Source organism: Oratosquilla oratoria, unplaced genomic scaffold (genome assembly GCF_046742065.1).
Source record: "Oratosquilla oratoria isolate Oo_2021 unplaced genomic scaffold, ASM4674206v1 SCAFFOLD80, whole genome shotgun sequence".
Lineage (NCBI taxonomy): Eukaryota > Metazoa > Arthropoda > Malacostraca > Stomatopoda > Squillidae > Oratosquilla > Oratosquilla oratoria.
Window position 1 is genome coordinate 293,099 of NW_027467744.1, and position 23,473 is coordinate 316,571.

General features: G+C 52.3%; 1 protein-coding gene and 1 pseudogene across 1 annotated transcript in view; one reads left to right on the plus strand and one right to left on the minus strand.

Annotated features, from left to right (window-relative positions):
* The window catches only part of LOC143024013 (uncharacterized), a 163,725-nt gene extending 141,634 nt beyond the window's left edge, over window positions 1–22,091 (minus strand). Inside the window, exons 1-2 of the mRNA XM_076182707.1 lie at window positions 22,033–22,091; window positions 21,629–21,750 (exon numbers count right to left, since the gene is read on the minus strand). Of these exons, the coding sequence (XP_076038822.1) occupies window positions 21,629–21,750; window positions 22,033–22,091 (181 nt within the window). The remainder of the gene's footprint in view (window positions 1–21,628; window positions 21,751–22,032) is intronic.
* On the plus strand, window positions 16,414–17,925 carry LOC143024012 (uncharacterized; annotated as a pseudogene).
* Window positions 22,092–23,473: the final 1,382 nt, after the last annotated feature.

Genomic DNA, 23,473 nt, shown 5'->3' on the forward strand with positions numbered 1-23,473 from the left:
TCTCGACCTTATGTCAGGGTATTTCCAAATACCTCTAGATGACGAATCAAAACCTCTAACAGCCTTCAGTACCAATACGGGCCATTACCACTTCAAAAGGTTGGCCATGGGACTCGTCTCTGCTCCCTCTGTTTTCACAAGACTTATGTTCAAAGTCTTAGAAGGTTTGATTGGAAAGACTGTCTTCATATACCTTGACGACATTATCATTGCCTCACGATCACTCACGGAACACCTTAACACACTTCAAACTGTCTTCTCAAGATTAGCCACGGCAGGCCTAAAACTTAAACTCAAAAAGTGCTCCTTCCTCAAAAAGGAAATAAGGTTCCTAGGACACGTCATAAACTCACACGGTGTCATTACTTCTCAAGACAAGGTTAAGGCTGTTCTAGATTTTCCAACCCCTAACTCTACAGAACACGTGAAATCATTTCTAGGACTTTCAGGTTTTTACAGACGTTTTATCGAAGGCTATGCTCACATGGCAGCTCCTTTAACAGCCCTTCTCAAGAAAGATACTCCTTTTAACTGGACGTCTGAACACAACACCGCTTTCCACAAGCTCAAACAAGCACTCACAACAGCCCCGGTTCTGGCATTCCCAAACTTCTCTAAACCCTTCACACTATGCACAGATGCTTCATACAAAGGCCTTGGCGCAGTACTAATGCAACAACACGACTCCAAACTTAGACCTATAGCTTACGCCAGTCGCGCATTAAACAAGCACGAACAAAACTACTCTGTCACTGAAATTGAAGCGCTCGCAATCATATATGCCCTCAAACATTTTAAAGACATCATTCTAGGATACGAAATACATGTACACACAGATCATCAACCCGTTTTAAACCTCTTCAAAGGCAAGAACCTAACTGGGAAACTAGCCAGATGGTTCCTTACTATCCAGGACTTCATGCCTACCTTCCACTACGTCCAGGGCCATGCAAACTATGTCGCCGACGCCCTTAGTAGAAACGTAGCAACAATACGTCAAGCATCAGAGCCACTTGACATTACGCGAGACCGCATCATTGCCGCTCAAGCGACAGACCCCCTATGGAAAAGAATCATACACTATCTAAATTCAGGTGACACTACAAACACAGACGATTTTCCTCCCAACATAGACAACTACTCTCTCATAGACCAGGTTCTCTACCACACAACACTGCTCACAAACAAATGCGAACCAAACCGCATGGTTACACAATTAGTAGTTCCCACAAGTCTTGTTCCAGAAGTTCTCAAAATACTACATGATTCTCCATTAGCAGGACATTGCGGAAAGGACAAGTGCCTCTCGCAAGCTAGGTTAAAGTACTTTTGGCCCACCATGCGTAAAGACATACACACATACATAGACGCATGCCACTCATGCATAACTCATAAAGGTCACATTAGCGGTCAAGTACCAATACACAATTACCCAACACCTTCCAAACCCTTTGAAACCATTGCCATTGACTTACTCAAACTTCCAATCACTCTCAATGGAAACCAGTACCTTTTCGTATGCATCGATCATTTCTCTCGGTTCTGCATCCTCTCTCCTTTAGCGGACAAGACAGCAAAAAGTGTAGCTCAGACAATAATCAATAACGTCATCTGCCTATACACCACACCGAAAACACTAATCTCAGACAACGGCACGGAATTTAATAACGACATCCTCACAAATATCTGCCAACAGTTCAACATTACAAAGTGTAACACCACACCATACCACCCCAGCTCAAATGGACTCGTTGAACGTCAAAATCGGAAGATACTCAATATTCTCAGACACCTTGCCACAGACATACACGCATCTTGGAACGAACACATACCCATGATACAAGCCTGCATCAACAGCGCAATCAATAGATCAATCTCAGAATCACCCCATTTTGTTTTGTTTGGATCTGATAAGAAAATGCCATACGACCTACTCACTTCAGAAACCCCCCCTGTGTATGATTTCAATGATTTTGTCAAGGTAACTCTCAATAATTTCAACACTCTTTTCAAGAGAATACATGAGTCACTGACTCTCTCAAAAGCAGATATGCTTAGGTTGAAGAACGCTCACTCCAGAGATTGCAATGTTTCTGTAGGTGACATAATATACCACACCAACCACCAACCCACATCAAAACTTGCACCCAAATTCCATGGTCCATTTCGGGTCACCGACATACTTCCGCACAATAAGATCAAAGCTCTCCACTTACGCGAACTCACAGAGGCTATCCTACATTTAGATCATATCAAACTAGTTCCTAGAGGTCTCGACATGGATGACATTCCATCCCCGCCCATACTACAACCAACACACACGACCGAGACTCTAGACACAAACACCTTTACCACTCCACCGATCCCGACACCACGCTATAGCCTCAGAAATAGAATTGTATAAGTTTCTTTAGCCCCAACAAATCCAAGCATCTATTTCCAAAACCAATATTTATCATTCATGTTCATCTTATCATGCCATAACCAAGTATCTCCCTTCTAGCTGTGCAGATCGCCTTTGCCACTCAGGGAAGGTCAACCCCTTCACCTAGGCACACCCCTCCTTCTTCTATCTCCTTAACAGTTCGTGCACCAAGCCTATGTGGATCTCAAGCTCATGGTGTCGCGAGGACGGACACTGGTAGCGTATGCCGAGCAACTGTTAGCATCTAGACCTCCTAGAAGACGTAATCTACCACCAAAATCTCCTAGACATTCATCTACCACCTCTGCTTATACTATCGGCACGACACCGATGCATTTCGGTGCAGTCAGAGTAGCCTGGTACTCGACCTGACATCTTCACGCACCTGGTCACTACGGGTCAGGTCGCTATTGTCCCAGGCAGACACCTCACGCGCAGTTGACGCCTCACGAACCCTAAAGGATTGCCACCAAGCCAAGCATTGATACACATTATAATTTTAAATCCCTTTCCTACGGGATATGTCTATCCTGTCCAACCCTCGGACAACTGTATGTCATTTTGGTAAATATGTATAGGCAATGTATAAGGTAGTTAAAACCTATCCTGATATCTAATACTGTATTTGCTAAAACTGACATCTGTAAATAAATATTATCTCGTCGGCAACCTAACCACGAGCCATGTATATAAGCACCTCCTGTCACCAAATAAAGAGGAGAAAGACCACAGAGAGAGACAGAGCTACACGTTGCTCCGCTGTATTTTATTCAAAGCCTCCGAGACCACCGGCTAACTACGACCACGTACGACCACAAATCATATGTTGAGATACCATCCAACAGGGGATGGCGAGGTCGTGTGCAAGGGGGAGGGTGAGGGCCAGGGCCACGAGCAGGGGAGGGGAGTGGAGGTCGAGAGCAAGGGGGAGGGTGGGAGGGTGGGCGTAGAGGGCAAGGGGAGGGGAGAGGGAAGGGCGAGAGCAAGGGAGGGGGGGGAGGGTATGGCGAGAGCAAGGGGAGGGCATGGGGAGGGAGGGCGAGGGCGAGAGCAAGGGGGAGGAGGGGGGAGGGCGAGGGAGCAAGGGGGAGGGAGGGAGGTCGACGAGAGCAAAGGGGTGGGAGGGGAGGGCGAGAGCAAGGGGGAGGGAGGGCGAGAGCAAGGGGGAGGAAGGGCGAGAGCAAGGGGGACGGAGGGTAGGGCGAGAGCAAGGGGACAGGAGGAGGGGTGAGGGCGAGAGCAAAGGGGGGACGGGAGGAGTGAAGGGCGGAGAAGCAAGGGGGACAGTTGAGGGTGGAGGGCGAGAGCAAGGGGGGACCAGGAGGGGAGGGCGAGAGCAAGGGGGACGGGAGGGGAGGGCGAGAGCAAGGGGGACGGGAGGGGAGGGCGAGAGCAAGGGGGACGGGAGGGGAGGGCGAGAGCAAGGGAGATCGGAGGGGATGGCGAAAACAAGGGGACGGGAGGGGAGGGGCGAAAAGCAAGGGGGAGGGGAGGGGACGGCGAGAGCAAGGAGGAGGGAAGGGGACGGCGAGAGCAAGGAGGAGGGGGAGGGGAGGGCGAGAGGGTACAGGGGTGAGGGGAGGGCGAGAGCAAGGGGGAGGGAGGGCGAGGGAGGGGGAGGGCCGACCGAGCGAGAGGAGGGGGAGGGTAGGGCGAGAGGAAGGGGGAGGGAAGGGGGAGGGGAGGGCGAGAGGAAGGGCGAGGGGAGGGCGACAGGAAGGGCGAGCGGAGGGCGGGAGGCAGCGGGAGGGGAGGGCGAGAGGAAGGGGGAGGGGAGGGCGAGAGGAAGGGGGAGGGTAGGGCGAGGGGAAGGGGGAGGGAAGGGGGAGGGCAAGGGGGAGGGGAGGGCGAGAGGAAGGGGGAGGGGAGGGCGAGAGGAAGGGGGCAGGGGAGGGCGAGAGGAAGGGGGCAGGGGAGGGCGAGAGGAAGGGGGCAGGGGAGGGCGAGAGGAAGGGGGCAGGGGAGGGCGAGAGGAAGGGGGCGGGGGAGGGCGAGAGGAAGGGGGGGAGGGGAGGGCAAGAGCCAAGGGGGAAAGGGAGGGCGAATAGGAAGGGGAGGGGAGGGGGAGGGAGAGGAAGGGGGAGGGGAGGGCGAGAGGAAGGGGGAGGGGAGGGCGAGAGGACAGGGGGAGGGGAGGGCGAGAGGAGGGGGAGGGAGGGCGAGAGGAAGGGGGAGGGGAGGGCGAGAGGAAGGGGGAGGGTGGGGAGGGCGAGAGGAAGCGGGGAGGGGAGATGTCGAGAGGAAGGGGGAGGGAGGGGGGAGGGCGAGAGGAAGGGGGAGGGGAGGGCGTAAGGTAGGGGAGGGAGGTCGAGAGGAAGGGGGAGGGGAGGCGAGAGGAAGGGAGGGGAGGGCGAGAGAAGGGGAGGGAGGGCGAGAGGAAGGGGGAGGGGAGGGCAAGACGATGGGAAAGGTGAGGGGAGGGGAGGGCGAAAGGAAGGGGGAGGGGAGGGCGTAAGGAAGGGGGAAGGGAGGGCGAAAGGAAGGGGGAGGGGAGGGCGAGAGGAAGGGGGAGGGGAGGGCAAGGGCGAGTAAGGGGGAGGGGAGGGCGAGAGGAAGGGGGAGGGGAGGGTGCGAGAGGAAGGGGAGGGAGGGGAGGGCGAAAGAGGAAGGAAGGGGGGAGGGGGAAGAGAAGGGGGAGGGCCGAAAGGAAGAGGGAAGGGGGAGGGGGAGGGCGAGAGGAAGGGGGAGGGGAGGGGAGGGCGAGAGGAAGAGGGAGGGGAGGGCAGGGCGAGAGGCAGGGGGTAAGGGCGAGGGGAGGGCGAGAGGAAGGAGGGAGGGGCCTGGGGAGGGCGAGAGGAAGAGGGAGGGGAGGGGAGGGCGAGAGGAAGAGGGAGGGGAGGGGAGGGCGAGAGGAAGAGGGAGGGGAGGGGAGGGCGAGAGGAAGAGGGAGGGGAGGGGAGGGCGAGAGGAAGGGGGAGGGGAGGGGAGGGCGAGAGGAAGGTAGGGGGGGAGGGCGAGAGGAAGGGGAGGGGAGGGGAGGGCGAGAGGAAGGGGGAGGGGAGGGGGTGAGGGCGAGAGGAAGGGGGAGGGGAGTGGGTGAGGGCGATAGGAAGGGGAGGCGAAGGGTAGGGCGAGAGGAAGAGGGAGGGGAGGGCGAGAGGAAGAGTGAGGGGGAGGGCAGCGAGAGGAAGGGGAGGGCGAGAGGAAGGGAGGCGAGAGGAATGGGGAGGGTTGGAGGGCGAGAGGAAGGGGGAGGGCGAGAGGAAGGGGGGCGAGAGGAAGGGGGAGGGGAGGGGAGGGCGAGAGGAAGTGGGAAGGGGGGGGGAGGGCGAGGGAAGAGAGGAAGGGGGGAGGGCGAGGGGAGGGGGAGTGGCGAGAGGAAGGGGGAGGGGAGGGAGGGGAGGGCGAGAGAAGGGGGGGGAGGCGAGAGGCAAGGGGGAGGGCGAGAGGAAGGGGGGAGGGGATCGGGAGGGAGGGAAGAGGGCGAGAGGAAGGGGGGAGGGGAGGGGAGGGGAGGGCGAGAGGAAGGGGGGGCGGGGAGGGTAGGGGAGGGCGAGGAGGAGGGGGAGGTGGAGGGGAGGGTGAGGGCGAGAGCAAGGGGGAGGGGAGGGGAGGGGGGGAGGGGAGGTGAGGGGAGGGGAGGGCGAGAGGAAGGGTAGGGAGGGGAGGGGAGGGGAGGGCGAGAGGAAGGGAAGGGAGGGGAGAGGAGGGGAGGGCGAGAGGAAGGGGGAGGGAAGGGGAGGGGAGGGCGAGAGGAAGGGGGAGGGGAGGGGAGGGCGAGAGCAAGGGGAGGGGAGGGGAGGGCGAGAGCAAGGGGGAGGGGAGGGCGAGAGCAAGGGGGAGGGGAGGGGAGGGCGAGAGCAAGGGGGAGGGAGGGGAGGGCGAGAGCAAGGGGGAGGGAGGGGAGGGCGAGAGCAAGGGGGAGGGGAGGGGAGGGCGAGAGCAAGGGGGAGGGGAGGGCGAGAGGAAGGGGGAGGGGAGGGCGAGAGCAAGGGGGAGGGGAGGGCGAGAGCAAGGGGAGGGGAGGGGAGGGCGAGAGCAAGGGGGAGGGGAGGGGAGGGCGAGAGGAAGGGGGAGGGGAGGGGAGGGCGAGAGCAAGGGGGAGGGGAGGGGAGGGCGAGAGGAAGGGGGAGGGGAGGGCGAGAGGCTGGGGAGGGGAGGGCGAGAGGAGGGGGTGGGAGGGGGGGAGGAGGGGGGAGGGGAGGGCGAGAGGAAGGGGAGGGCGAGAGGAAGGGGAGGGGAGGGGAGGGCGAGAGGAAGGGGGAGGGGAGGGGAGGGCGAGAGGAAGGGGGAGGGGAGGGGAGGGCGAGAGGAAGGGGGAGGGGAGGGGAGGGGAGGGGAGGGCGAGAGGAAGGGGGAGGGGAGGGGAGGGCGAGAGGAAGGGGGAGGGGAGGGCGAGAGGAAGGGGAGGGGAGGGGAGGGCGAGAGGAAGGGGGAGGGGAGGGCGAGAGGAAGGGGGAGGTGGGGAGGGCGAGAGGAAGGGGGAGGGGAGGGCGAGAGGAAGGGGGAGGGGGAGGGGAGGGCGAGAGGAAGGGGGAGGGGGAGGGGAGGGCGAGAGGAAGGGGGAGGGGAGGGCGAGAGGAAGGGGGAGGGGAGGGCGAGAGGAAGGGGGAGGGGAGGGCGAGAGGAAGGGGGGAGGGCGAGAGGAAGGGGGAGGGGAGGGGGCGAGAGGAAGGGGGAGGGGAGGGGAGGACGAGAGGAAGGGGAGGGAAGGGAGGGCGAGAGGAAGGGGGAGGTGAGGGAGGGCGACAGGAAGGGGGAGGAGAGAACGAGAGGAACGGGGAGGGGAGGGGAGGGCGAGAGGAAGGGGGAGGGGAGGGCGAGAGGAAGGGGGAGGGGAGGGCGAGAGGAAGGGGGAGGGGAGGGCGAGAGGAAGGGGGAGGGGAGGGCGAGAGGAAGGGGGGGAGGGCGAGAGGAAGGGGGGAGGGGAGGGCGAGAGGAAGGGGGGAGGGGACGGCGGGAGGACGGGGGGAGGGGAGGGCGAGAGGAAGGGGGGAGGGGAGGGCGAGAGGAAGGGGGGAGGGGAGGGCGAGAGGAAGGGGGGAGGGGAGGGCGAGAGGAAGGGGGGAGGGGAGGGCGAGAGGAAGGGGGGAGGGGAGGGCGAGAGGAAGGGGGGAGGGGAGGGCGAGAGGAAGGGGGGAGGGGAGGGCGAGAGGAAGGGGGAGGGGAGGGGAGGGCGAGAGGAAGGGGGACGGGGGGGGAGGGCGAGAGGAAGGGGAGGGGAGGGGAGGGCGAGAGGAAGGGGGAGGGGAGGGCGAGAGGAAGGGGGAAGGGAGGGCGAGAGGAATGGGGAGGGGAGGGGAGGGCGAGAGGAAGGGGGAGGGGAGGGGAGGGCGAGAGGAAGGGGGAGGGGAGGGGAGGGCGAGAGCAAGGGGGAGGGGAGGGGAGGGGAGGGCGAGAGGAAGGGGGAGGGGAGGGGAGGGCGAGAGGAAGGGGGAGGGGAGGGGAGGGGAGGGGAGGGGAGGGGAGGGCGAGAGCAAGGGGGAGGGGAGGGGAGGGCGAGAGGAAGGGGGAGGGGAGGGGAGGGCGAGAGCAAGGGGGAGGGGAGGGGAGGGCGAGAGGAAGGGGAGGGGAGGGGAGATCGACAGGAAGGGGGAGGGGAGGGGAGGGGAGGGCGAGGGGAGGGAGAGGAAGTGGGGGGGGAGGGGAGGGCGAGGGGAAGGGGAGGGGGAGGGGAGGGCGAGAGCAAGGGGAGGGGAGGGGAGGGCGAGAGCAAGGGGAGTGGAGGGGGAGGGCGAGGGCGAGAGGAAGGGGGAGGGCGAGAGGGGGAGGGGAGGGAGGGGAGGAAGGGGAGGGCGAGAGGAAGGGGGGAGGGGAGGGGAGGGCGAGAGGAAGGGAGGGGAGGGGAGGGAGGGCGAGAGGAAGGGGGAGGGGAGGGGAGGGCGAGAGGAAGGGGGAGGGGAGGGGAGGGCGAGAGGAAGGGGGAGGGGAAGGGGAGGGCGAGAGGAAGGGGAGGGGAGGGGAGGGCGAGAGGAAGGGGGAGGGGAGGGGAGGAAGGGGAGGGCGAGAGCAAGGTGAGGGGGGAGGGGAGGGGAGGGCGAGAGGAAGGTGAGGGGAGGGGAGGGAGGGCGAGAGCAAGGGAGGGGAGGGGAGGGGAGGGCGAGAGGAAGGGGGGGGAGGGCGAGAGGAAGGGGGAGGGCGAGAGGAAGGGGAATGGGAGGGCGAGAGGAAGGGGAGGGGGAGAGGAAGGGGAGGATAGGGGAGGGCGAGAGGAAGGGGGGGAGGGCGAGAGGAAGGGGAGGATAGGGGAGGGCGAGAGGAAGGGGAGGATAGGGGAGGGCGAGAGGAAGGGGAGGGCGAGAGGAAGGGGAGGGAGAGCGAGAGGAATGGGAGGGCGAGAGGAAGGGGAGGGGAGGGGAGGGCGAGAGGAAGGGGGAGGGGAGGGGAGGGGGAGGGCGAGAGGAAGGGGGAGGGGAGGGGAGGGCGAGAGGAAGGGGGAGGGGAGGGGAGGGCGAGAGGAAGGGGGAGGGGAGGGGAGGGCGAGAGGAAGGGGAGGGGAGGGCGAGAGGAAGGGGAAGGGGAGGGCGAGAGGAAGGGGAAGGGGAGGGGAGAGGAAGGGGGAGGGGAGGGCGAGAGGAAGGGGAAGGGGAGGGCGAGAGGAAGGGGAGGGGAGGGGAGGGCGAGAGGAAGGGGAGGGGAGGGGAGGGCGAGAGGAAGGGGAGGGGAGGGGAGGGCGAGAGGAAGGGGAGGGGAGGGCGAGAGGAAGGGGGAGGGGAGGGCGAGAGGAGGGGGGAGGGGAGGGAAGGGCGAGAGGAAGGGGAGGGGAGGGGGAGGGCAAGAGGGAGGGAGGGGAGAGGAGGGGAGGGGGAGGGCGAGAGGAAGGGGAGGGGAGGGGAGGGCGAGAGCAAGGGGAGGGCGAGAGGAAGGGGGAGGGGAGGGGAGGGCGAGAGGAAGGGGGAGGGGAGGGGAGGGCGAGAGGAAGGGGGAGGGGAGGGGAGGGCGAGAGGAAGGGGGAGGGGAGGGCGAGAGGAAGGGGAGGGGAGGGCGAGAGCAAGGGGGAGGGCGAGAGCAAGGGGGAGGGGAGGGGAGGGCGAGAGCAAGGGGGAGGGGAGGGGAGGGCGAGAGCAAGGGGGAGGGGAGGGGAGGGCGAGAGCAAGGGGGAGGGGAGGGGAGGGCGAGAGCAAGGGGGAGGGGGGGGGTGGGAGGGCGCAAGGGGGAGGGGAGAGGAGGCGAAGAGCAAGGGGGAGTGGAGGGGAGGGCGAGAGCAGAGGGAGGGGAGGGGAGGGCGAGGGGACGGCAAGGGGGAGGGGAGGGCGAGAGGACGGCAAGGGGGAGGGGAGGGGGAGGGGAGGGCGAGAGCAAGTGGAGGGCGAGGGCGAGAGGGGAGGGCGAGAGAGGGGAGGGGGGGAGGGGAGGGGAGGCGAGAGCAAGGGGAGGGAGGGGAGGGCGAGAGCAAGGGGGAGGGGAAGGGAGGGCGAGAGCAAGGGGGAGGGGAAGGGAGGGCGAGAGCAAGGGGGAGGGGAGGGGAGGGCGAGAGCAAGGGGGAGGGTAAGGGAGGGCGAGAGCAAGGGGGAGGGGAAGGGGGGGCGAGGGGGAGGGGAAGGGGAGGGCGAGAGGAAGGGGGAGGGGAAGGGGAGGGGAGGGCGAGAGGAAGGGGGAGGGGAAGGGGGAGGGGAGGGCGAGAGGAAGGGGGAGGGGAGGGCGAGAGGAAGGGGGAGGGGAGGGCGAGAGGAAGGGGGAGGGGAGGGCGAGAGCAAGGGGGAGGGGAGGGGAGGGGAGGGCGAGAGCAAGGGGGAGGGGAGGGGAGGGGAGGGCGAGAGCAAGGGGGAGGGGAGGGGAGGGGAGGGCGAGAGCAAGGGGGAGGGGAGGGGAGGGGAGAACGAATGCAAGGGGAATGGGAGGGCGAGAGCAAGGGGGAGGGGAGAACGAATGCAAGGGGAATGGGAGGGCGAGAGCAAGGGGGAGGGGAGGGGAGGGCAAGAGGAAGGGGGAGGGGAGGGGAGGGCAAGAGGAAGGGGGAGGGGAGGGCAAGAGGAAGGGGGAGGGGAGGGCGAGAGGAAGGGGGAGGGGAGGGGAGGGCGAGAGGAAGGGGGAGGGGAGGGGAGGGCGAGAGGAAGGGGGAGGGGAGGGGAGGGCGAGAGGAAGGGGGAGGGGAGGGGAGGGCGAGAGGAAGGGGGAGGGGAGGGGAGGGCGAGAGGAAGGGGGAGGGGAGGGGAGGGCGAGAGGAAGGGGGAGGGGAGGGGAGGGGAGGGCGAGAGGGGAGGGGAGGGCGAGAGGAAGGGGGAGGGGAGAGTAGGGCGAGAGGAAGGGGGAGGGGAGAGTAGGGCGAGAGGAAGGGGGAGGGGAGAGTAGGGCGAGAGGAAGGGGGAGGGGAGAGTAGGGCGAGAGCAAGGGGGATGGGAGGGGAGGGGGAGGGCGAGAGCAAGGGGGAGGGGAGGGGAGGGCGAGAGCAAGGGGGAGGGGAGGGCGAGAGCAAGGGGGAGGGGAGGGGAGGGCGAGAGCAAGAGGGAGGGGAGGGGAGGGCGAGAGCAAGAGGGAGGGGAGGGGAGGGCGAGAGCAAGAGGGAGGGGAGGGGAGGGCGAGAGCAAGAGGGAGGGGAGGGGAGGGCGAGAGCAAGAGGGAGGGGAGGGGAGGGCGAGAGCAAGGTGAGTAGAGGGGAAGGGAAGGGGAGGGGAGGGGAAGGGCGAGAGCAAGGGGATGGAAGGGGATGGAAGGGGAGGGCGAGAGCAAGGTGAGGGGAGGGGAAAGGGAGGGCGAGAGCAAGGTGAGGGGAGGGGAAAGGGAGGGCGAGAGCAAGGTGAGGGGAGGGGAGGGCAAGGTGGGGGGAGGGCGAGATGAAGGGGAGGGCGAGATGAAGGGGAGGGGGAGAGGATGGGAGGGGGAGAGGAAGGGGAGGGGAGGGGAGGGCGAGAGGAAGGGGAGGGGAGGGGAGGGCGAGAGGAAGGGGAGGGGAGGGGAGGGCGAGAGGAAGGGGAGGGGAGGGCGAGAGGGAGGGGAGGGGAGGGCGAGAGGAAGGGGAGGGGAGGGGAGGGCGAGAGGAAGGGGAGGGGAGGGGAGGGCGAGAGGAAGGGGAGGGGGAGGGGAGGGCGAGAGGAAGGGAAGGGAAGGGAAGGGGAGGGAAGGGCGTGAGGAAGTGGAGGGGAGAGGAGGGCGAGAGGAAGGGGAGTGGAGGGGAGGGCGAGAGCAAAGGGAGGGGCGCCCACATTTACTAAAATGAATAAAATAAAAAATATGACCAACACCTAAGCCAGAAATTTCAAACCACCACAATTTTATTTGGAGTTGTGCACTTCATCCAGGCTTCAGGACGACTTCAAAACGGACTCCAAGCTGACTTGGAGGCATCTTCCAGAGCCCTCCTATACCCAGCCAGTGCCTCCTGCCTGACGAAAGGAAGTACTACCCCCAACAGAAGTGTTCCGGCGTCAAGTGGTAATGGTGCTCTTCCGTTACACTAAAGTTCAAATCGTTTTCAACTTGAGCTGCCATGGTAAAGGGCGAACACGATTACAGACCCCAAACGTACCCAAACGTTCTGTATTCTAAAGTGAAGTTAAGGTCAACGCTATTTCAAACCTTTAAGAAAGGTCACGTCCACGTGGCCTAATGTACAGACCCCAACTCTCGTTTCTGCGCCCGGAGTAAATGGGGACAACACATCTATACGTCCACTAAACTTTAGTTTTTCTTCTGGCCTTCGCTAGCGATTTAGTCGCATGCCCCCCCCCCTCGACTGGAAAAAGGAAAAGTTATTAATCACAAGTGAAAGTACCCTACACACAAGACCACAGTTTTGCTGTCCCTCCCATTGAGTGGCACTTTTGGCTTTAAGCCTATTATAGTCGCCCAAGTCATTGACTTCCATCTATTAATACCGGATAACCTTTTAATGCATCTCATCATTTATCCTTTCATTTCTTCGACCTCGACATCTATCATAAACATGGCGTACCATTCGTCCGGCGCGACTTCGTTACTTACGAAATCTGTTTTAGCAACTTTTGTTTTTTATTTCCGCTCAGAAAATTGCATACTTATATTACGTTGATAAATAATTTACAAAATTAACATCTAATTTTCTATTGCTACAAGCCGCGGGCTTCGCCCTTCCCCGGCTTCGCCGGAGCTTGGCTGCACAAACAATAGCAAATGTACTCGTACTTCCAACCTCCATTTGAATAACGACAATATGTCATCCGTTGCAGACATCTAGCTGTCCCCTGTAACAACATATCGCACAGGATGATGATCATCTCCACATGTGCGAAATAGGCTTACATGGAGGTGTCCGCAGATTGCCACGCCGACTGAGCACTTGAAGGGTTTTAACAAAATCGACGAAACCACCCTGGACCGCCGAGACTTATCTTTTATATCATATTAGATATTACGTCCAGGTGCAAAACTGAACATTTAACTAAAATTGCTAAAACAGATTTACTAACTATTGAAGTCGCGGCGGTTGAATGATACGCCATGTTGGTTTTGACAGATGGCGGAATGCAGAGGTCGAAGAAATGAAAGGGCGATAAATTCGTATGTTCTAACCTACGTAACCTATCCTATATTTAATCATTCTGTACCTCAGATTTCTTGCAAAAGGGGTTGTGCCAAGCTACACAGTAAATTTATGAGACTTATGAAAAATACATGGTAAAAAGGCATCAAGTTCTAACAGTTGCAGTGGAAGAACTAAAGGACTGTAGATGTGAATAAACATGAACAACTTTACAATAGGGTTGGACATCTGGAAGACCAATCTGTTAAACTAAACGAATTTGTAAAAAAAAAAGTGCTGTGTGCACAACTAGACTGGGTATTCTGGATGCAAAGACAGTTTATCCTGAAAAACTGGAATCAGAATGTAAAATGGCCAAAGCTTGGAAATGATAAAAATGACACTAGACCACAATCCAACTTGCAAGGGGGAGTGGAACCAGATTGTGATTGCCGAGAGACATGAAAGTAAAAATAGAGGAAACAATTTAGTAATGTATCATGTATGGAGTGGCAGAGTTAAACTCAATTGTTACACATGAAAGAATCTAACATTACAAAGTGTGGATTTCATGCAGGCATGTGGGGTGTATGATAAGTTAAAGATTTATAAAGCATTCAGGGTAGGCCAAGTGAGACCTGATAAACACACACCACTGATTGTAAAATTTACTGACAAAAACATAAGTTGCAATCTTTAAAAATGTAAAGTACATCAAAGACAATGAAATTTACAAGGGCTTTAGGGTAACAAGTTATTGCACAAAAAGGAAAAAATCAAGAACCAGCCTTGATTTAAAAAAAAAAAAAAAAAAAAAAAAAAAAAAAAAAATGGAGCCGCAGGGAAAGGGTGTCACAGTAACCAGTCCATCATGGAAGAGGTTAACCAAGGTGACAAGACAGGCATGGATGGGGACAGCAACCAGTGCATCAGAGCAAAACTACACAAGAGGAGAGAATCAACACAGGAAGGAGCAAGTGGAACACCGGGACAAATAGAAATGACAAGCCAGGCGAGAACTGCCCAGTAGTTCAACAGTAAATATGACTAGCTCAAATAATGGATTTAAAAACAATTACTTATTCTATCTAGTAATGTAGACACCTTTGGTTTAGATAAGCAGCTAGAATTAAGGGAAATGCTGAAGATAATTGAAAATACTCTTCAAATCATTGCATTGCAAGAAGTGAAAGCAAAAAAGCAGCAGATGAAGCTGGCCGAGTACAAAATAGATAACCGTATAATATAGATGCAAATGAAGGAAGAGGATTGTTATTGCATGTTAAGAATGATGTACTGTGAAATCAGATGAACCAAATACAAATTGTGGATATAGTTGTGTATAAATTAAATCCAGCAATGATGATAACCTGCTCATCACATCAGCATACAGGAGTCCCAATAGTTCTGCAGAAAATAATGACAGTTACAACTTCCACAAGAAATCACTGATAAAAGTTTAAAATAAACTAGTGTTGGGCGACTTTAATCTTCCCTTAATAAAGTGGGATAATTACACAACAGACGAGGGTATGTAGGGATTTTCTGCCTTTTGTGGAAAGAATTAGAGACTTTCTTCACTCAACGTGTTAAAGAAATGACAGAAGAGAGGAGACTGTGGGAAGCAAATCATGAGAAAGAGGACCAATAATCTACCAATGTCAGGACTACTGACTCTAGACAAAAATTAAAATGAAACAGGCTTTGGGAGAAACTGGTAAAAAAAAAATTACACAAAATGAAAGTGAATGTGTACAAGTTGAAGTGCAGTACAGAAGAATCAAACAAGATGGGAGACCAGAAATGCCATCAAAACCAAGGAAAAAGAAAATGCAAAACCTGTCAGAATGCTACAATATTCTGGCAATACGTATAAAAAACCAGGACCAAGTCAAGGATAGCTCATCTTTACACAGATGACAACAATCTTGTGAAAACAAGTGACAGAAAAGGCAATGGTTCTTGCAGATAAATTCAGTTCTTGTATTAAAAAAAAAAAAGCCAAGGATATCCTGACTACATCCAGGTTAGACCACGGATAAACTATGAAATCAGAAAGGGTCTGCAAAAGCTTAAAAACAAATTCACCAGGTCCAGATGGTATTCACCCAAGAATTGTTAAAGATCTGATGCAAGAACTATTGGTATCACTGAAAATATTCAGTAGTTCACTGGAAGAGGGAGTAGTTCTGGAGGATTTTAATATTGCGCAAATAACACCAATATTTAAGGATAGCAAGAATGACCCTGGTAAATACAGACCTGCAAGTCTAACTAGAGTTCAGTAAATTAATGGAATCAGTCCCGCGAGAAGCATACACCTTATGAAAACTCAAAACTTGTTTGCTGATAAACAATTTGGGTTCATCTCTGGCAGATCAACAGTGCTTCAACCGATTCAGGTCTTGGACAAATGGACGGAGGTCATTAATGAGGGCAAAGCCAAGTTTGTGACTTCATGAAGGCACTTGACAGTTCCCCACAAAAGACTACTTGCCAATTATGGAATAGCCTAATCTGTTCCAATGGATTTAATTTTTTTTTTTTTTTTTGTCTGGCAGAAAGCAACAAGTAATGGTTAATGGCGAGGCCTCCAACTGGAGGGAGGTAACCAGTGGGGTGCCTCAGGGATCAGTGCTGGGGCGTCTTGTGTCATGTTCATCAATGATCTTCCAGATGCAGTCATGGGACCAAGGTACATCTCTATGCAGATGATACCAAGATTTAGAACAATTCCAAATGAAGATAACTGTAAAAAGCTTCAGGAAGACATGAACTGAGAAAATGGTCAAAGATGGATGCTCAATTTCTATTCAGTTAAAAATAAACATACGAGAATAGGTAGATATAATGTAAAAGAGCAAGAGTACAAGATGTATATGGCAACATACCCAGCACTACAAATGAAAAGGACATTGGAGTTTTCAATGACTATCTGACATGCACAGAGCACTTAGCCGAGAAAATCAACAAGGCTAACAGCCTTCTTGGTATTACAAGAACTTATGTCCACCTTGATTTTTCCATCCTGAAAGCACTGAACATTGCACTAACAAGGCCTCGTTTAGAATATGCTTCTCAGATCTGGTGTCCTCATCTAATTAAAGACAGGGGCTATTGAAAATGTTCAATGAAGAGCCACAAGAATAACAACAGCTGAAAGGACATGATTATGAAGAATGACTTAAGGAATTAGATCTACCGATACTGGCCTACAGAAGATCAAGAGATCAAATTGAAACTTACAAGATTATTACCCAGAAATATGACTAACAATGTACAAGAGGTATTTGAGATTAGGGAAGGCAACACAACTAGAGGAAATTCAAAGATTTTTAAAGAGAGCAAGACTAAGAATGATTTTTCGAATCTGGTTGGTAGTAAATACTTGATTGTAGGACAACTCGTCCACGAACATCTCGTCCACAAAACTGCAAAGTAGGACAACTTGTCCACAGACACCACCATGGGTGGTCAACTCGTCCACGGACAAGATTTCAAAAAACTTTTAGAAAATTATTTTACCTTTTTTTTTAATGATATTTCATGTTATTTCATTAAAATTTGCTTTAGATGGTATATTTTGGTAAGTAATAGATGTGATTATAAATGTTATGGACATGCTTATTTTAACACCCTAGAATAGCTCCAACTATGATCAAAAAGAAATAATCACAACTCTATCATATTTACACCTAATATTTACCCCAAGCTTCAGGTTGTAACAACGCAGAGAGGTGCTCAAAAGATTCTTCTGGATGGATTCATGTACACTAAGAAACATGTTTCCAAGTCAGCTGATGAAGTTGTCTGGCGCTGTATCCAACGTGATGTCAAATGCAGTGCCCGCTTGAAGACCACCAAGAGCTTTAGTGACCATAGGCTTGTTGGTGAGCACAGCCACATTGCAGACCGTGTGAGATGTGATGTGGAGCAAGCTCGCCAATATATGAAGAGGAAGGCTGCTACCACCAACGACCGCCCCAACAACATCCTCAGCTTCACCGTTAGAGAGCTTGATGATCAGGTCAAGGCACGCATGCCAAGGCCGGACACCAGCAAGCGTGTCCTTCGGCGTGTCCATGCTGCTCACTGTCCAAAGGATCCGCAGTCCCTTCAAGAGTTGGACATCACAGGCCCCTGGGCTTCCAACCTCCTCTACGACAACGGTCCTGCAGCTGATGAGCTCATCATCGTCTTTGCCTCCCCTGGTCATCTAGAGCAGCTCGCAGCCTGTGACGACTGGTGTATGGACGGCACGTTCTCAGTCGCTCCCAGACTGTTCACCCAACTGTACGTCGTCCAAGGTCGCATCGGTGAAGGCTACTTTCCTCTGGCCTTTGCCTTGCTCCAGCGCAAGACGCAGACCACCTATGAGGAGCTCTTCCGTGTTCTCGAACAGCATGGCTGCGACCCCAGCACCGTCATCGTGGACTTCGAGAGGCTAGTGGAGCTGGGCCTTCGTGCAGTGTTTGGAGAGGAGATCCAGGTCCGGTTCTGTTTCTACCACCTCAGCCAGTCTATTTGGAGGCAGATCCAGGGCCTGGGTCTCAAGAACCTGTACGAGTCAGACGACGAGTTCCGGCTCTTCTGCGGCCAGCTGGATGCCCTGGCCTTTCTTCCTACTGAGGACGTCCATGAAGGCATGAAACATCTGCGGTCCACCATGCCCAACGAAGCAGCAGCCTTAGTGGAGTATTTCGACTCCACTTACATCTCCGGCCAGCTCCGCCACCAGCGCCGAGTCACCCCCACCCCAGGCAGTCATCCAACCAGTTCGGCTTCGGCGCACTCCACCGATGTTCCTACCTGAGCGGTGGAACCAACATCACGCCACCCTCAACAATGAGCCACGCACAAACAACATATGTGAGGGGTGGAACAATAAGTTCTCCAGTTTGGTGGGCCATTCCAACCCCACCATCTGGAAACTTATCGAGTGCCTTCAAGCAGAAGCATCCAACGCCGACTCGGTTCTCCTCCAGGATGAGCGTGGCATCCGCCCTGTGAAGCGAAGGAAGAAGTGCTACGCTGAGCTGCAGACACGTCTGTGCAACTTGGTGGGCGACCTGAAGGCTGGCAAGAAAACACTTCCAGAGTTCCTGCGTGGTGTCAGCTACAACCTCCGTGGTGGCAAGCCCAACATCTAGACCTTACACTTGTATATTTATTCTGTATTACACACCTGTATTCTGTATATATAAATATGTAAATAAAGTTTTATTGTTCTGCAAATTATGTTTATTATTCTTAAAATAAAGTCATTGGACGAGATGTCCATATTCCTGTGGACGAGTTGTCCGTCCACGAAATACTTGGAATGATTTGCCAGAATGGATGGCCAATGCAGACACCGTTTTACAATTTGTTTGAATCAAGTCTAGATAAAATATGGGAAAGCCAAGAACAAATTTAACTGTAGAGCACAACCACTACCACCGTACATGCCGGGAATAACGGCAATCAGGTTATCGAGTTGGAGTCAAAGGCGCCTCTTCCAGAACTTCATCTGAAGTATCTAAAGATCATCCGGATCGTGGTCGTCGTCACTGAATTACGGTAGTTTCGCTGACGGCCTGATTATTATTGTACATCGGACAATTAACAGACGACGGCAGAACCCCGTGTTCCCTCAAGTCCAAGGAAGCCCTACAGCTATTGTATTTGTAACAGCGCTTATTAACGTCACCTAGAGTTGGAGACAACCCGGTCCACAATGTGAAACCCATCGTCTAACTCGGGTGTTCTCATTAGGGGTGAAATTCTCCCCCAGGGGAAAATTTTGGTTTTTCTGGGGGCGGGGTGAATTGTGACCACAGTAAGTTAACGGGATGAGGAAAGCAAGGTTTTGGCCTATCTGGCCTGATCTGGGCTTGAATTAACCTGTGCTGACCCAAGTTAATCTTAGGATTAAAAAATTGTTACGCCGTGCGACGGTATCGCACGTAATATCGCCTATGATGGTGACGTGTCTCAGTAAATTTTTAGTTTCGACCATAGGCGCAATATAGCAATAGAAAATTAATTATCAATTTTGTAAATGATAATGTATCAACGTAATATGTAATTTTGTGAGCGGAAATAAAAAGCAAAAAAGGTGCTAAAACAGATTTTGTAAATAACGAAGTCGTGTCGGACGAATGGTACGCCATGTTTGTTATGATAGATGCCGACGTCGAAGAAATAAAAGGATAAATTCGTCTAACCTAAACTAAACTAACCTGGAATATGCTCAGTCCGTCTGGTCACCTTATAAGAAAATAGAAAATGTTCAACGTAGAGCCTCCAAGATGGTGCCACACCTACAAAACCTTAATTATGAGGAAAGACTAAGGAAGCTGGACCTTCCAACTTTAGTATATCGAAGATTACGTGGAGATATGGTGGATGTCTACAAAATTTTAAATCAGTACTATGACCCTGCTGTTAACATAAATTTCCAATTGAGAAAAGGACCAACTCGGGGCAACATCTTAAAGATCTTCAAACCAAGGAGCCGGACTAGACTGCGACAAGGTGCTTTCCAAGTGAGGGTAGTGGATGCTTGGAACAGCCTCCCCAATAGTGTCATAAAGGCAAAATCTATAAGAGAATTTGAAACGAAACTTGATAAGCACTGGGAGAGACAGGCAATAAAATATGACTATGAAAAAACTATTACATTTACTGGCACACCCGGCGAAGACCTACCGGAGGATGACCAAGATGTAATTTCTGCATCTGGCCAATCGAAGGTCACCGATCTGGACATATAGGTCTAGCGACCTGCGTCCAGTATCAACGTAAGATCACGTAAGAAATGTCATCCGGCTTGTCCTCGTTGTCGTCGTCGTGAGAGACGTTGAAGCTTTTCAACCACTCTCTCAGCTTGCGGGGTATACAAAGTTCTTGCAGCTTGAAGGAATGCATGTATCTCCGCTCCATAACATTCATGAAAATGTACCTGGCGAGGTACTGTCGGAGGTACCGAGGCCGTCAATTGACAGACAAGATGGCGTCCCGATCCTATGCTACCGACTTCGTTCATTAGCGTATTTGCTTGTAGCAAGGTATTTTTTATTTTCACTTCCGCCCACAAAATTGCATATTACGTTGATACATTTTAATTTACAAAATTAATAATTTTCTATTGCTATAGTGCACCCATGATCGTAACTAGAAAAATACCCGCGTCTTCTTGTACGCGTGGCCACAGAAACACGTCTTCTGCATTTTTCTTTCAATTAATATATTTTGTTGTCAGCTGCTGAAATTACATTGTTGGGAGGTGCTAAAGATATCAGAAGTATGGGAAATGAAAGTTACGTAAATTACGTTAAGTCGTAATACGTATCAAGTAATGACGCGCTAAAGAAAATAAAGGAATTTAGTCATATTTGCCTATTTAGAATGCCCCTTTTGAAACTGAATCTTGGAAAGGAGGGGGGAATGGCATTCTGACAAATGGTGAAAAGTGTGTTTTGCCCAAGCAAGGCAAAGAACCACTGGACTCTATCTGACTGACTGGACTGGACAGACGCATGGCGTCTGTACATTGTCCTAGCGGCTTCGTTTGTAGACATGCTTGTAGCAAGGTTTTTTATTTATTCCAGCCAAGAAAATCTCATCCTACGTTCATGTATTTTAACTTAATTTTCTAACGCTATACCAAGTATGTGCACAACTAAAATAATCCAGTACGAGTCTAGTCTCCTTGTACGCGAGGAAATATTTTTCACAGATCAACTTGTCCGTGTTAACCGTAGCTTACAAATTGACGGATCTCACTCCTGTTGCGAGAAGAGATGAAACCACTCACAGTTCACGGGTTCCCAGCCGTCAACAGACCCTGCTTTCAGCGAAAATGCCATACTCGAACGCGCTCCATCGCAAATAAAACCCTTATCTCCTTAGGGCATAAAGTCCACGGCTGATACTGTGACGTATGCACCCTTGTTTCACAAAATATCCTTAACCGTTTCACGTAGGTTTGTACATCAAGGTACACGCTACTGGACAAGTTATTCCAAGTAGATTAACATCCTAATCCCGTTATCATAGAATAAACCAAGTTAGCTAATCCAAGAATATTATTGGTGCTTCCAAGATGTAACACTGTGTCTTGCGACACTGCTTCTGACCCAGAGTGGTGGGCAGGGTGCAGGGATGACCCGTCATCCAGGAGGTGCTCAGATGAGAGGAAGGGTGGGAGGGGTGTGGAGTGTATTTAGGGATGAAATGGGTGGGAGTGTTTTTGTGCCTTTCCCTTTTTGGCTACCTCCCTTGAAAGGGGGAAAAAGACTTGGTATATGTATGTAAGATGTAACACTAGTTTTCTTGAACATAAACTCTCCGAAATGATTAGTTTGGACGACTAACCGCAAACAACCGGTTATGGCTTGCATTCCGGCTTAGACAAAATTTCCATAGCACTACATCAACAATTAACCACAATTCTCTCAGTACTGCATTAAAATAAACGTGGTTGCTCTAGTAACACGCAAGCGCTTCTCTATTGCATTTAAATGATATTTTTCTACCAAATTGTTAGGGTAAGTAAAGTCAGTTTTGGAGCTTTTGGACACGCATGTTTCAATGTGCTTGCGTGCTTCTGGAATTTTACCACAATAGAATTTTCCGGTCGACTCCAGACTATTTCAATCGCGATCCTCTGCCTCAAGTCGGGCCCTTGGTACATGTTCAACAGAAAATAAAGTTTATACATCACCGCAGCAATGGCTTTGAAACATTGTCCTTCATGAAGTGGCTGGGACCGTGAACCTATCTTGGCAATACAGCGTGCAATTTGAACTGAACATTTCAACAATGTTAATAATTGTACATACCTTTCCGATCCAGTTTCCCAAGGAGATACGTGATATTACGGTAGATTATTGCTTGAAGATCTGTCGTTGATAGCATTGCAAAGAACTTGATTTCTTTACTATTACTATGACGATATAGCCACCTATTTATCGAACACAAAGGTTACGTTTAGTCTGTTGTAATCGCAAGTTTGTTTTCACTTATTTCTATAAATCTTAAGAGTTCAATACAAAATTGAATTTCATTAGTTGATTTTCACTAATTCATTATTCATGCTTTTGCCTGGACCAAGCCACCTCGTGTATTCTTGGAACAGAATCCTAAAAGAAATTTATATATATATATATTATCACTACTGAGCAACCGGAGGTACACAATTTATTGAAAATCTAAACTATTTACAAACTATTTCTGCTCGTATTACGGTTGTATAACAAGTCCAGCACCAACTTTACACGTCCACTTCCACTGCTGTAATTGCATCGACTAACGGTCTACAACAGTGTTGCCACGGTGATCTATGCCAGTTCCCACAAATGAGTTTTCAATTCAATTCAATAAGTTTATTGTTGATGTACAACAAAGGAGAGAGTTGGGTCTTGCCAACTAACCCCTATACATTTTATATTAAATTTGTTTATTACAGTTATATCAAAATAAATGTTTATATTACAATATCAGTGTTGTATTTAACGTTTGAAAGCAAACATTGGATGTTTTTTTTTTTACAATTTTAGTTAAGATATAATTATTTATGTAATAGCATATGAGCTCAATGAGGTTCCATTGTTCCTGTGGTCTAAATTCATCGATTATTGGGCAATACTGTATATAATGTTGTAGTGAATGTCCTCTCGGCCTTGCGCATAAAGTACAGGGCTCAGGTTCAGCTTCCCTGTACACCTCCCAGTAATATTTATATCCCAGTCTGAGTCTCATAGTGACTAAATCCATTTGGGAACTATGTCTACCATATGGATATTCCTTTGTATTATTTAATACTGCCTTATAATGCTTGCTACTTACACTACCCATCTCGCAACATTTATCTAGGTCTATATCCATGTTAGCAATAACATTTGATCTTATTATTGACCTTACATGTTTATATGTGTATTCATTACCAGGAATATTGTTAACATCTCTAATTGTATTTCGTGCAAGACTATCTGCTTTTTCATTATAATACAATCCTATATGGGATGGTACCCATACAAAATAAATATGTGTATTGTTTCTCTCCAGGTTATATATAATATTTAAACATTTGTTAACAACATCACAATCAGCTGGAGAGGAAGATACAAGTTCATATAATGCACTCTGACTATCGACAAAAAAGTATACATTTTTACCCATACTCGTAATAATATGTAAGCCTTCTAAGATAGCATATAGTTCAGTTCTGGTTGATGACAAATTATTTGGTAGTCTTTTTGAAATTTCATAATCTTGAAATTCTTCAGAGGAAGAATATTCCCTTATAAACACCCCACATCCTGTCTTGGTACCCTCAACTGACCCATCACAGTACACATGTACCACCTGTTTCCGTGGGTATTGTGACAATTTGTCAAGAAAATGTGCTTTTAATTCGTATTTATACCATTGTTCCTTTGGTTTACTTAGCTTTTCAATGTCAATTTTTACATTGTATGGATTCCAGGTGGTATAGTAGTTATTTTTTATGAGGGCATTAAATTCGTTCATAATATCAAACTTTCTTAGAACCTTACATATTTTGCGAAGATATGGGTTGTTAGTTACATGATTATCATTATATAATGCTAATATATCTCTTTGGAGAGAGTTTGTACCATTACACACTATACGACATACAGTTCGACTCGTTATTTCTTCTATTC